Raw genomic sequence first — 15,657 nt, 5'->3', positions numbered from 1 at the left:
ACCTTGGTCCTCATGACCCCCACACAGTGCACATTTTCCGGGTGGCCCTGACACATTTTAAAAGATCACAGGTGGAGCTAATTATTTCACCTGAGATTCTGTGTGGAGACGTGGAAAACATGCGCTGTGTGGGGGTCCTGAGGACCGAGGTCGAGAACCACTGGCATACACACTAGAAGATATTGCCATCAATATCATTCAGAAGCCCCTTTCTGAACATGATTGATGCCAATATCTTCGGTGGGCCTTCGGTGTTATTGTTCCAACACAGACTATAAAATGAGAAGAGCTGATATTACCTGTATATCCCCTATCACCCCGGACTGACATAAGGTGGTTGGGCAGTGACGGGACAGAGGGGCCCCAGCCTATTGGTTAATCAAGAAACGTCCCTTAAGCCTCAGCACATTTCATCAAACTGCCCAAGATGCACCTTACACACCTCTCAGACATCCCTACTATTAACGAATGCTGAGACGTTGGTAGGTGGGTAACCAACTGTTGGTAGCACAGTTGGCATAGTGGTTGGCATCGCTGCCTCACAGCACTGAGGTCATCAGTTCAAGTCCTCCAAAACAATACTTTAGTCTGCACCACCTGGTAGAGGTTTGATTACATCACGAGACAAACCAGTATGAGAGCACAGAGCAGGCGTGTGTGGTACAGGGGTCCGACACCGACAGTCATTAGCCCGACATCGGGATCGCAACTGGCCAGACTCAGACAGCATGGCGAGAGCAACAAAGCCCCTTGGTGGCTCCCTGCACTCGCCACCTATTCTATTCTCCCTCTATGGGGGTCATGTACCCCCACAAGGGAGAATAGCAGGTGGCCGTCGGGACCCCATATGTCAGTGTTTTAACAGTCGGGATCCCCATGTCGGGTAAATGACTGTCGGGATCCCGACTGTCGGGACCCTGTCCGGCACCCAGAGCAGACCACCCCACACCCTCCCATGTTTGGTAATGGGTGCAGTGTGTGTGCTGCACACGGGCCGGTGTCCCAGGGAGGCCCACACCACGAACACTGCACACATTGCGGTAATACTTACCCTGAGGAGTGCTGCAGAAAAATGGTGCGCTAGTGCTCAGACTCCACAGCAGAGCGGAGGTACGTGCATGTGCAGTCGGGTCTGAGCGCTAGAGCTCCCAGCAGAGAGAAGGGGGCCCGGCTGAGGAGGCTGCAAATGGGCCTCCCCCTCTCCTAAGACATTCAAGTCATGGTTGTTTCCTAAAAAACTGGGGGGAGGGGGGTCATTTGCGCAAATGGTGCCCACACACATATGCGATCAGATGTGATGCCCCATCACATCTTATGGTGCTCAAGTGCTTTTTTTCCAGCACATGATGTCACATGCCACCTGTGGTGCTGGAAGAGAGCTGGCGGCAGGCGGCAGTGTAGCGGTTTGGGCCGCCACACGGCTGGCGTGCGGCGGTAGTCAGTGGCGGGTGGCAGAATTTGAAAAAACATTTTAAAACATTAGACGACCCTATGATTGGAGGGCCGCCCAGTCTTTTGAAAAAAAAAAATTTCTAAAATTCTGCCACCCGCTGCAAGCAGCCCTCCTGCACAGCGCTCCTGCAGCCCGCTCTGCAAAACCACCACCGCTCCTGCCACCCGCATTGCTGATAAAAATTATGTGCAGCACATATCTAGCAATGTGACATTCGACTGATGGGCCCGCGAATCACGTTGGATGACACATTCATTGTGTATACAATACTACAATTTATCGCACAGATGCGGAGTAACACCCCTATTTCCCGGACGTGGCATGGCCACGTAGTGCATCATGAACGCAGTTCCGTTGGCATTGCAAGGCCTCTTGCGATTGCTAGTCTGAGTACGGTCAGACTTACTCAGGCTGCAGTCGCAGCTGATTGCATCGCAGTTTTTAGCAATCACAAATGCGGACAATAGGTGGTATGATCGCATGCCCAACTACGCGCGCTTCTAGTTTGCAAAGCATTATAGAACAGCATAGAAGAATGCTTGATAAACATCGGTTGGACCATCAAGCCGCACTGGTACAGAACCTAGGTGAAGTGCGTCATGCACAATGTGCGCTTGGTATATAAACTGTGTATACGTTCAGCACGTCACTGTGGAGAGTAGATGGAGTGAGAGTAGTAGGAGGAACTGAGCACAGGGTGAGCAGGCTCTAGGATGCTCTATGAACAGATTTGAATTTTGTTGACCGTTGAACACGACACGAGGGGGGGGAGTGACGTAACCGGGGGGTATTTAAATGATGCTGCAAGTGCCGCTGTGACTCAGATACGCGGTGGAAAGCTCCAGAAATGGACAGGTGAGACCCTTACCCCAGTATCGCTCTGAGTGTCTGTCCCTCTCTGTCTCCTGTTCTTACTCATTGTTCTACGATGTAGTAAAACATCTCAGCGTGAGCATTAACTTACAACTATCGCTGAAATGGAACTTTCCTCAGTGCTATTTGTTAGTGACTCATATTGAAGCCTTATTACGCTTCAGCGATCGCAAGACATGAGATTGTTAGTATATATATATGTGTGATGTGTATATATTATACTGGGTAGCCCTCTAAGTCCACGGACACTACAGCCCACAGAAACAATGGGACCATGAATGCAGGTAACGGTGTGTCAGTTATATTATGAGTAATACGTTATATATGTTTATCAGTCATACAAGCGTTATTAGTGCTACGTATATCAGCCGCCTCCTGACGTATAACTGTGGATGTACCGTATGTCAGTGACCTGTGGAAGTTGTAATAGGGATATAACAAATAATCTGCATCAAATGACAAGATCTAGTATGTAAGATGCAAAGTCTCTACATTCTGTTGATTCTTTTACATGTTTGAATTGTTGGATAGTGATAGGTGCGTGTTTATTATCAGCACAATGGGGCAGATGTACTAAGCCTGGAGAAGGGATAAACTGGAGATAAAGTGAAAGGAGATAAAGCACCAGCCAATGAACTGTGTTTGAAAATGACAGTTGGGAGCTGATTGGCTGCTGCTTTATCTCCTTTTACTTTATCTCCAGTGTATCTCTTCTCCAGGCTTAATACATCTGCCCCATTGTTATTATTATTATATATACTACTTTACTATACATTATTGGATTATACATCATTTCTATATTACCTATACAGTATCTGTGCCTATGTTTCGGGATACGGCCACTACATCTACCTGCAGTAGGTCGACACCACTAGGTCGACATGCATGAAGGTCGACATGACTGAAGTTCAACACGCAGGAAGCTCGTCATGGGTTAGGTCGACAGGGTCATTCAGTCGACACAGGCATTAGGTCGACATGGGGTAGATCAACAGTCAAAAGGTCGACATGCAGTCTTTTTTTTTTCCAAGCCGACATGTGCCGACAGGCGGTATTTTATGTCCGACTATCCACTAGGGCGTGGTGGGAGAATAAAATAGTGTGCCCAAAGCATGGCGAGCGGACGCAGTGCTGTTTCAGTGTCCACGTCGACTGTGTCGAAGATCGGGACAACCCCCCCCATGTCAACCTTTTGACTGCCGACCTTCCCATGTCGACTTAATGCTCGTGTCGACCTAATGACCCTGTTGCCTTAACCCATGTCGCCCTTCAGTCATGTCATCCTTCATGCATGTCGACCTAGTGGTGTCGACCTTTATGCATGTCGACCTAGTGGTGTCTATCCTATGATCCATACCCTATGTTTCGTAGTCCAATGATTCAGAGAAACAAAACATCGATGCACAGAACCTAAACACTCGCTCATTTACATACCGCAGCGTTCTCTTAAAATTGAAAACACTTTGGACGTTTCATTCACACCAGAGTCTTAGTTTCGGAACCCGTCAGCAGAATACCGCATCCGATGAATGTTATTGAATTTAATATTTTCACACTGGGAGTTCCAGACCGCGGGATTTTTCGAAGTGACTAATACGGACAGGAATCACCCGGTACTACGCTCCCTCAGATATCATTATGATCTATTCCGTAACTATATGGGGAGTGCTGTTGTAGCGATCCGTTCTCTGTAACTACAGTACTGCTGAGTTGGGTTACATAATTGGGGTTAGTTCCCCTTGTATCAGCTGTATTCTCTGGAAAATGCAATTCGTAAAAAGGGCAGATTTACCGTATTTACGGATTCATATTTCCCCAATGGCGTAGGCGGCCGTATTTTTGGCCGTTCAGATTCGTTTTTGATGGCTGTATACACGGCCGCTAAATACAAATATAAATTGGCAGATCCGTGCAGGCTGCAGTGTGTAACAAAAATAGAATGATTAAATACATCATTTTAAAAAAAACGGCGGCCGTAACAAGCCCCCGGGCTAAAAGAGATGGTCCTGGTTCTAGAAATTCAGGGATCAATTGACATAGGGGATCGCAAGAATTTTAAATACCAGCACCAGGCTCACGGACGGTCCTTGTTCCCAACATACAGGGGGAAAAATGAATAGGGATCCCCCGTATTTTGAGAACCACCACTGGGCCCAACCAGCCAGCAGGGTAATACCAAGGGACACTTGTTATATAAGGTCCCGCGGCCAAATCATTCACCTCCTGACCGGTCAGCCCGGGCAGTGACCCTGGGGGAGTGGCGACACCCCCAATAAAGGAGTCTCCCCTGAAGCCCGGGGCTGTCCCTGGTGTCCCAGGGTGGTGAGCACCGGGCTGATTACAGTGAAAAAAATAACAACTAATGAACTACAAGTCCCAGCAAGCCTGCACCACATGCAGGGACTTGGAGAAACACAAGTCCCAGCATGCCGGGCATTAATGGGCATGCTGGTACTTGGACTTCTACCACAATGTAAATAGTTAAATAAAACACACACACGAAAAGTACAACTTTATATACGGTATGCAAATTGTTTTGCTGCTTATTCATAATGATTATAAATGATCTAATATCTGCCTGCTTAGTTGACATATAGGATTAAATTAATGGAAATTAGTATAAAGTATTATTTACAGAAAATATATATTTTTCAAAATTATATAGGGCAAGATCTAATAGGGTGATATTTTTTTAGAACAAATCATTTGCCGTTTCTGGTGATTTTTTTGTAATGGAAAGATGCAATATTTTAGTAAAGGTTTCCATCAAAAGTGAAACAAGAAAAAAAACCAGCTTGAGGTCCCCCAAGAGCATAACCAGCCCCAGGCTCTTTGAGGCGGTCCTGGTTTCACAAATACGGGGGGACATATATAATAATACGGGTCCCCCCGTATTTTGGAACCACCACCAGGCTCCAACAGCTGGCAGAGTGATGCCACAGCCGGAAGAGACTTTTTATATCCCTTTACTATATCTCCCAGCACAAATATCATAGACAAGGTCCCTGGGGGGAGTGATGACCCCCCTGCTAATATTTTTGTGTTAAAAATAAAATAAAAATAACATTGGGTTGTGCTGTGAAACTACAAGTCCCAGCAATCCTCCCCTGCATGCTGGGGACTTGTGGTTCTCCAAGCCATAAAGGGCCTGCATGGACTTGTAGTCCACAGCATGATCAGTGTTAAAAAAAAAAACACACTGACATCCTGAATGTTCAACTTTATAATCATACATGCATACACACCCCACGCCCATGAAACGCTGGGCTTTCCCATGACCGTGAACCCTCGCCAAGCAGTTTGCAACGCTCCGCTCACACCAAGCAGCTGCATACTAGACATCGCTCCTCCCCATGCAAACACACGAGAGAGTGATCAAATCAGAATAACCCCCATAGTCTTCCTAATCCTAAGTATGCATGATACAGATGGAGAGCCTCTGATCCTTGGCCGGGGATCGCCAGCATGTCTCTGCGCAGAGGTGCTCCATCTGACTGGGAGGCATGTGCATCTCACACACACACGCGTCCCAGTTTCAGGACGGCGCCGCTGCGGGGTCCCTGCCCGTCTCCACTTCAAGGAAACGGGCAGGGTTAGGGTGGACAGCGGGGTGGCAAGGGGCACCGGGGGTGGCAAGGGGCACCGGGGAAGGCGGCGGGCGGCGGAGAAAGCTCCGTAGCCACGGGGGGGGGGGGGGGGGGGGGGGCACGCAAGCATCTCCTGCACGCCTGCCCCTGGCGAGAGCCGGCCGCTGGCGATAGAATCGCCAGCCCCTGCAAGGAAGAGGCCGGCTCTATCTGTATAACATGATATACTGTATAAGAAGGTTATAACTCGGATTTTCCCAAATCTCAGGTGTTATTGCAAAGACAGGCTCCAATTGGATGGCCTCATATTTCATTATCCCCCCCCATTGTCTGGAATCCTCAACAGCAGCATTAAGCAACGATACAGGAAGTTGTTTCGGGGGTACCAATGCAGATGTAAATAAACAGAACCATATGCATGATGTATGAACTGTGTAAAAACTATACGTTGACAATCATCCTATCTCTACACACACACATCCTTATTGTTCTGCAATGCACGCACGCACACACTCACACACCCATGTTCCGCAATGCACGCATATAACTTGTTACTTTTATATTTCCCCCTAGCCTCCTACTGAAGCGCAATAAGTTCCTGTACCACTACAAGAACCTGCGTTGGGCGCGAGGCCGGCATGAGACGTACCTGTGTTACATCGTCAAGAGGCGGTACAGCTCCGTTTCCTGCGCCATGGACTTTGGCTACCTGCGCAATAAAAGCGGATGCCACGCTGAGATCCTGTTCCTGCGCTACCTGTCTATCTGGCTGGGGCCTGACCCGAACAGAGCGTTCCGCATCACCTGGTTTAGCTCTTGGAGCCCCTGCTGCGACTGTTCCCGGCGCACTGCCGATTTTCTGCGTAACCACCCGAACCTCAGCCTCCGCATCTTCACAGCTAGACTTTACTTTTGTGAGGAGCGGAACGCAGAGCCAGAGGGCCTGCGCAGACTGCAGCGAGCAGGAGCGCGGCTGGGGGTCATGAGTTACAAAGGTAAGATGCCACTAGTTGGATGAACACTTGTACACCCTATCACCATACCTTGTATCCCTAATTATTGGGTTGGGATCATTTGGTCTATTGCATTATGGTAGAAAGTCATTAGGTCGAATCCATTAGGTCGACATGCTAAAAGGTCGACATGACTCTAGATCGACATAGGAAAAGGTCGACATGATTCTAGGTCGAAAGGTCATTAGTTCGACAGGTCATTAGTTCGACAAGGTCATTAGTTCGACATTGTCTATGTCGACATTCACAAGGTCGACATGGGGTTTTTCACTGTTTTTTTACCTGAATGTCAACACAGTCGACATGGACACAGTTTAAAGTGCACTGCATCCCCTCGCATCGCTCGCTGCGCTCGCTATGCGTCGGGCACGGTGCCTCGCTACGCTCGGCACACTATTTTATTCTCCCACCACGCCCTAGTGGATGGTAGGGCATGAAATACCGCCTGTCGGCACATGTTGGCTCAAAAAACAGTGAAAAACTCCATGTCGACCTTGTGAATGTCGACATAGACAATGTCGAACTAATGACCTTGTCGAACTAATGACCTGTCGAACTAATGACCTTTCGAACTAAAATCTAGAGTCATGTCGACCTTTTAGCATGTCGACCTAATGGATTCGACCTAATGACTGTCGACCATAATGCAGTAGACCAAATGACCGCATCCCCTAATTATTATCTTACTGACTCTTATTCCCAGATTATTTCTATTGCTGGAACACTTTTGTGGAGACTCGCGAGCAAAGGTTTGAGGCTTGGGACGGACTGCATGAGAACTCGGTGCGATTGTCTAGAAAACTGAGACGTATATTAGAGGTAAGCCTGTAGATACTGTAGTCATTGTACCTGTGTATCAATGTACTTTAAGTTTCCATGAGCAGTATTCAATTGTTGGCAGCCACTAGATGACGCTATTGAATTGCGAATTGTTGTTCGCAATCGTCTGCCAGTCTTGGCATTTCAGCTCGCACCCCCAGTGGATAGCGATCTGAAATGTGAATGAAGTGACCAGTTTTCCCCGAATTTGGTCGGGTTTAGCCGATATGTGAGGCTAAACCTGACCATAATAAGCACCATATGTGCCAAAAAAGATCAATTGAATGTCTCAATAAGCTTCAGCGCTATCCTCTGCATTTAATACAGAGATATGTTGCATTAATAGCCCACAATACAGTAATCACCTCCCACTAACCCAACATTATTAATGGAATTGGTATGGAATCCCGGCGGTCGGAATCCCGGCGGTCAAAATCCCGCTGCCGGAATCCAGACCGCCGAAATCCCGACAAGGGGGGGACATGGATCGCCCCCCCTTGCGGGCTCGCTGCACTCGGGCCCAGTGCCTCACTACACTCGGCACACTAATTTATTCTCCCTCTATGGGTGTCGTGGACACCCACAGAGGGACAAAGTGCCCGGATTTCGGCGGTCGGGAAAGTGACTGCATCCCCTATTAATGTCCTCTTCCAGCCAACACACTGTATTCATATATTCTTCAAATATGGATAGGAGGGACGATGTTAACAGTGATCAGCAATGCACAAAGAAATATTTTGCTTCTCGGGGGTGGGACCTCAAGTGGTGCCTCAATTTCATTGGTCCACCTCCAACCAGACAAACTCCTCTTGACTCCCAACGCTAGTGCGCCCGGGTCTTTTATAATAAAACTGTATTCCAATAACTAATGACCCAAATGTCTAGAGCTTATTTTATTACCAACTTCATAATATACAGTATTTATTCCCTTGGGTTGAAAGTTAGAATGTGAAAAGGGCATATAATATATAAAAATTCCTCCAACACTGCATATGGGGAAAAGTAGTTTTTGTTGGGGAAATTAGTAGTCTCATAATCTTTTGGGGGTGTGTCCTGATCCAGCTTAGGACCCACCTCCATTACTGTCACACATACAGCATTATGTCAGTTAGGAACACCAGTGTAAAAGTCGTCAAAAGCCGGGTCGCCTCTGGCATGCTTGCCTACTTTTGTGTTCTCCTCTCAGGGAGAAGCCCGGAGGGGAGACACTGAGCTGCAGTTTGGGGGGCGGAGCAAATGATGACATCATTAAACCACACCCCATTACAGCCAAATGATGTGATTCGAGGCTCAATGGAGAGGGGGTGGGGCCAAAATTATGCGATTCCCATAATTTTTGCCCCGCACCCTCCCCGAACTGTCGCGAATGCAGGAAAATGCAGGGTACTGGGCGGGAGATGCGGGGGTCAAGGGAAAATGTGAGTCATTTGCCAACCTTTCCCGGGGTCCCGATTTTCGGGAGCCTCCTGGCCATTCTGGAAGGGTAGGCAAGTAGGGCACCTGGGTTAAAACCAGGTACAAAATCAGTGTCAAAGGGGTATTATTAGACTTTCCAGCTACCAAGTTCTCTCCAAACCTTGCACTTGTTATCACCCAGCGTTCCTTTATGTCTCTTCCTTCATTTACAGCCCCCTTATGACATGGAAGATTTGCATGAAGCCTTTGACCTTCTGGGACTCTGAAGACACAATGCTGAAAATCCAAACAAGAATTTGGAGGGGCAACGAGTCGAGAAGCAAACTAAGGATCCGTAATCAGAATTGATAGCACAGCCTGGGCCCAAGCCCAAATTGCTAACCCCAAGCAAGTGTAATCTGTCACCAATACTAGGACAGGGCGAGACACACAGGTAGTAACAAATTCCAACATAAATGGACCTGGATTGATTGCAGAATCCGAAAATCTACATTCAAATTCAACACAACAAATTCATTCAGATTGAATCCAGTTGCAGAATCAACTCTCTTGGAACTTGAATCTCCATCCAAAGCAAGAGATATTGGGTGATTTAAAATATATCTTAATCAATGTTGGGCTTCCAGGGCTAGAGCACACATTCACTAACATTTAAAAATGAATATAAATAAAAAAATCTGTCAGTAAATGTGTGTTTTAGCTCCAGAAGTCCAACAGTGAGTAAAATTTTAAAACAACATCGTCGACTTTTAGTAAATATACAGATGGAGCGCTTCTCAGCCAGCTCAGGGAACCGCCAGCCTGCACCGGCTGGCGGTTCCCTGAGCTGGCTGAGAGGCGCACCATCTGACAGGAACACGCAAGAGTCTCACACGCTCGGCAGCGGGAAGCAGATTCCCTGCCCGGCTCCGCTTCAGGGAGATGGGCAGGGTTAGTGGAGGCTGCGGGGTGCTGCGATGGGAAGCCGAGGAGGCTGTCCGGATCAGAAGTCGGATGTGCAGTGCTTCCGATCACCGACTCCGTTCCGATGCGCGCGGGACCACGCATTGGATCAGATCTAATGTCAAACAATTGCCATTTAGCCACCTTTCCCCTGATTTCTCAACCCAGGCCGTTGGAGTCGAGTGAAAAGGGTCCAAATCGCACTGGTGTACTGTATGTTAAGCTTTTGGTCCACATACAGAATTAAAAGTCTGGTTACAGATGCAATAGAACAAAATATACTGTAGCACAGATCCATGTACATAGCTATTTATAACCGAATGTTGGCATAAAGCATTACGTTGTTACTGTATACCTCTTTCTGTAGAGATTGTCATGTTATACCTCTGCTGTATATTCTCTGCTTCTTTCATGCTCTAGTTTGGGCCTAGAGATCACTCATTGTACAGCACCCACATATTAATAAACGGAAAAAAAAATTGCAAAAAAAATCCCTTATTCCTCAAAAAGGTTTTCAAGGCTGATTGAATTCCTCCCCTTTATTTGTCATGGTTACTACATTATGCACAGAAATAATACAGACATCTGATACAGACGTGCTCACATACTATGGATTGTAAGCTTGCAAACAGGGCCCTCCTACCTCTATCTACTTCTATCGGTCTGTTACTACACAGTTTGTTTTATCAACGTTGTTTCCAATTGTAAAGTGTAACGTAATATGCTGCGCTATATAAGAAACTGTAAAAAAAAGAAAAAAACTCTACAAGTCACGTTACACGTAACGCGTAAGCTCCGTGTCACAATGTGGCACCAATCATCTTTGCGTTTTTTCCATTACAATGCATCTTATTCGCCAAGCACAGTGAATAGGAAACATAAGCATTTTCTACTGATTACATTGATATGCAGCATGCCTATATTCTGTAAAATACTGTCATGCAACATTTTGTATGCAGATACAGCTGCGGTCGCACACAGAATGTAGGCATGCCACATATCATTTCAATCAGGAGCTGCTTTTGAGACATATTTGAAACTGTTTTGTGAAGAAGATGTACTGTAATTGTAAAAGTTGCCCCCAAATATGCTCATCACTACCAAGTGTCACCAGAGCATGACTAGAAGGGCTGATTAACGAGCAAGGAGGCTGGATGTATATGAACATATCTGTGTGTAGCACATCTATATTCAATGTGTACATTTTTTTTTATTTCCCCTTCCCAACAATGTCTACAATAGATCAGGAGGGATGTAAGAGTGACAGAACAGTATCACAAGACAACTATGATGGTGCCCTGTAAGCAGGGCTGCCATTAGGAATTTTGGGTCCGGGACTGATTTCCAGTCCGGGTACTCCCCCCCTCCTCAATCCTCACTTCACTGCTCCCCCATCCCTTCTTCTGCTGTGCTGCCTGAGCTGCGCTCAGTGCGCTGAACGAAGCAGGTCCCGGAGCGCAGGCTTCTTAGATTTAGGACGCCAACGGACAAATTAAAATGCAGCACTAGCTAGTGAGCCAATCAGAGCTTACGTACCAGCAGCCGCTCTGATTGGCTAACAGTTTGCAAGCTCTGATTGGCTCAAAAGCCGGTGCAGCATTTTAATTGGCCCGGCGTCTTGAGATGAAGAAGCCTGCTTCATTCAGCACTCTGAGTGCAGCACAGTCAGCACAGTGGAGGCAGTTTGGGGGGTGCGGTGGGCAAATTTAGCTGCCCGGCCCTTCCATCTCTCTCAGAGAGGCCGGGTCCAGGACAGCTGTACCAATAGCACCCCCCTAATGGCGGCCCTGCCTGTAAGCAGGTGGTTTATGCTGGGTACACACTGGACCATATGTTGTGGGCGTATTGGTGGTTGTGTTCCCCTGATAGGTTTGTACACTTTCTACAGGAACTGCCGGTGACTAACATCTTAACTGGGCGGGCATCTGTATGCACTTACCGACCATCAGCTAGGCCAGCAGATCGATAAGTGCACACGGGCACTTTCAAAATACATATACAACATAACAGTAATGTCAACACCGGTGGTTGTGCAAGAACAAAACGATCAACACTTGAATTTACTCTGTTGGGCGACATCTAGTGGTCGCCTGTATGAAAAACACTTCACGCAAATAGGTAAGGAGCAGTATTAGCCTATATATATATGGATGTGTACGGTAATACAGCCCCTCGCATGTGGCCTCAAGCAGTAGAAATGATTCGATGGTTTCTCACCATCTAATGATTTTTCCAGCCTTTGGTCTGAAAAGTAAATCAATACTTACCTTTCAGATGGCCTCTGTACTCCGAATTTGTTGCAGGCGCTGACATCATATGATCTGCCGCTTGCTCCAAGCAAGCATAGCCACGCCTGCAAATAGAAAAACAAATCTTTGGGCGCAGTCTAAGCTACTGCTCTGAGGGGTGTGTTGGAACCCTCCAAACAAAAAGTGGTACTTACTGTATATGTTAGCCGGGCGCCTGTCTACGCTATGCTGACAACGTAGCTTTGGCTACGTTATCAGCGTAGCTATTGCCGGGCGGCTGGCTAATCTCGGCAGTGGGGGGGGAATGTGCGGCGGTCGGGGGTGGCCGGGCAGACAGGGGGGGGGGGAGACAGGGGGGTCACCTTACATTGTCGGCGGGTGGCTGGGATTCAGCGGCGGGCGGGCGGCTGGCGAAGCTCTAGGCGGCGGGGAACAATGGCGTCGCTTTTGCGTAGTATCCGCTGAGGGGGGGTATCACATGGTTTCCCAGCTCCCCCAGCGGCACTACGCTACCTACCTGCCCGACTGTAATAGCGTACCTGCCGACTGTCATGGAGGCCGGGACTGAGTGCTGGAGCATGGAGTTAATTTTATAAAGTGTGGCGAGCGCAGTGAGCCAGAAGCGTGCGTAGCGGGCCCCGCGAGGGGACGCTCACCTCGCTGCGCTCGCCACACTTTATAAAATTAACTCCACATCCATGTGGACACTTAGGTTATGACGTGGATAGTGGCCATATGATCCTTTATGTGTTAGCAGGGCTCCAGTTACGTCATTTGCGTAAGTTACGTAGGTTATGTTGCCAGCATAGTGGTGTATTGGTATTCTCAATACACCACTACGCAAACTACGTAACGGGCGCCCAACTAACATATAAGCACCCAAAAAGCAAGAAACAGAAAAAAAGGGGGTGAGCAGCGCTGAATTTTATGAGATATATAATTGTACCATATTAAAAATATTTTAATAATAAAAAAAAACACATGTATAAAAAACATTCACCATCATCGATACGAGCTCGAATTGGCCACTACAAATACAGTGACAAAAATGGAATAAAAAATTGTATAATGGATGGGTTCCTGGGATATTGGTACGGTAAAGCACACCCTTACATGGGGGTTAATTCAGTTGGTAACGCAGTATGTGCTCCTTTGTTAATGGGGGAGCAGGGCACATGTATAGGTGCCAGTGGTGAAACAAATCCCAGTATAATACCCAGCTTGGGGTGGGATAATTACCCTGTGTGATGGATCAAGGACCTTATTAAGGTCCTTCGCAATACCAATATTTTATTAATGTGCATTTCTGAGCATGAGCATACGCAGGGTGTGTGAACCCACTGAAAAAAGTCTGTTCACCAGGTGCACGCACTCAACACATCGGGCAGATGGGGCGTGGGGCGGCCCCATTAGCATATGGGAACACCCAGCGTTTCATGGGCATTCTCGTGCTAATGAGGCTGTGATGTGGGTGGGAGAGCGGGCATGTCAGCTGCCTGCCCATTTCCTTCCCAGCGTGCACACATACTGTATGCAAGGTTGCTTAGAGCAACCTTACATATGCATGTACCCTCCACATGGGAGGTTCCCCCTGCCCTGCGAATGGATATTACTGTGTAACATCCATTCACAAGCCCCTGGGAGAGAGTCACCCTTGCAAATGGGTGGCGCCAGACAACCATTCGCAAGGCGGGGTTTGGTTGATTCGCAAGGGTGTGAATTTGCAACCGAACGAATCAACCAGAATAACCCCCAAGCCCGTCTGAGTTTTTCCATGTTAGTTGGCAAGTCGTGCTCGCAGCGCTGGCAGGGTTCACGGCGGGGACGGCAGGGTTCACAACCAATAAGCTCTAATGCTGGTCCGGAACAGTGATGGAGTAGCTCAACGCATTTCGGCATATTCAGCTTGCACCTTCCTCAGGAGCAGAGCCACGCCTGTGTTATCAGGGGAACGCCCAGCTTTTTATGGGCGTTTCCCCTGTGACTACCCCTGTCCGCCCCTTCAATCCCCTTACTGAGCGAATGGTTGATACTCGCGGAAGCCATTCGCTCCTGACGTTTGGGCATGCGCGGACCTGGAACTTCATGGAAGGGGCCGAATTCGGTCCATAATGATTGGGTCTGATTCAGCCCCTATGACAGCGGCTCCTCACAAATAATCCCCTGCTATTGAGACCTTTAAATCAATGGTTTGGTGCTTGTTTTCTGGGAAGGCGCTAGAATGTCACGTTTTGGAACATATATTAGAAAGATTTCAATAAAAAATATAATTTATTATAATGTTATCATTGAACAATAACGTATACAGTTTCCCTTTTATACACAATATTAGGTCATCATTACTGCCTCAAAGCTCTTCTGTCATTGGTTCGGTTCCCACCATGGCCCTAACGGTTTTGGAGTTTGTATGTTCTCCCCGTGTTTTACCACTCTGCTCTTCACTGCCCTGTCTTATACCACCCCACCCTACCCTACATTGCGCTGTCTTATACCACCCTGCCCTATACTGCCCTGTGTTATACCACCCCGCCCTACACTGTACAGTGTTGTACCACCCTGCCCCACACTGCATTGTCTTATTCCACCCCACCCTACACTGCGCTGTCTTATACCACCCTGCCCTATGTTATACCATCCGGTCTTACCCTGCCCTGTCTTATACCACCCCACCCTGCCCTACACTGCCCTGTCTTATACCACCCTACCCTACACTGCACTGTCTTATTCCACCCCACCCTACACTGCGCTGTCTTAAACCACCCTGCCCTATGTTATACCATCCGGTCTTACCCTGCCCTGTCTTATACCACCCCACCCTGCCCTACACTGCCCTGTCTTATACCACCCTACCCTGCACTGTCTTATACCACCCTGCCCTACACTGCCCTGTGTTATACCACCCCACCCTACACTGCGCTGTCTTATACCACCCTGCCCTACACTGCCCTGTCTTATACCACCCTGCCCTGTCTTATACCACCCCACCCTACACTGTGCTGTCTTATACCACCCTGCCCTACACTGCCCTGTATTATACCACCCCACCTTACACTGCCCTGTGTTATACCACCCCACCCTACACTGCCCTGTGTTATACCACCCTGCCTTACACTGCCCTTTCCTGTATTAAACCACCCTGCCCTACACTGTCCTGTTTTATACCACCCTGCCCTAGTTATACACTGGGCAGACCTCCTAGATTGGTGCTTGCCCATGTAAGCAGGTTCACAGTATCTTGGGGTTACTCTTAGCAACCAATTAGAAGTTTGCTTAATAGCCGCTAATAATACATTGTGGAGTGAGCT

General features: G+C 47.9%; 1 protein-coding gene across 1 annotated transcript; it reads left to right on the top strand.

Annotated features, from left to right (window-relative positions):
* Positions 1–6,472: 6,472 nt before the first annotated feature.
* LOC146009777 (single-stranded DNA cytosine deaminase-like) lies at positions 6,473–9,919 on the top strand (the record flags this gene model as incomplete). The annotated part of the gene is made up of 3 exons (XM_083150237.1): positions 6,473–6,908; positions 7,630–7,745; positions 9,374–9,919. Coding segments are annotated over 3 exons (606 nt in total), but the record flags the coding sequence as incomplete, so codon positions are not given.
* Positions 9,920–15,657: the final 5,738 nt, after the last annotated feature.

The sequence above is a fragment of the Crinia signifera genome, chromosome 6 (genome assembly GCF_055691185.1).
Source record: "Crinia signifera chromosome 6, ASM5569118v1, whole genome shotgun sequence".
NCBI classification, from domain to species: Eukaryota; Metazoa; Chordata; class Amphibia; order Anura; family Myobatrachidae; genus Crinia; species Crinia signifera.
The sequence above is the reverse complement of the archived record's forward strand: the minus strand, read 5'-3'. Positions and strand labels throughout refer to the sequence as shown.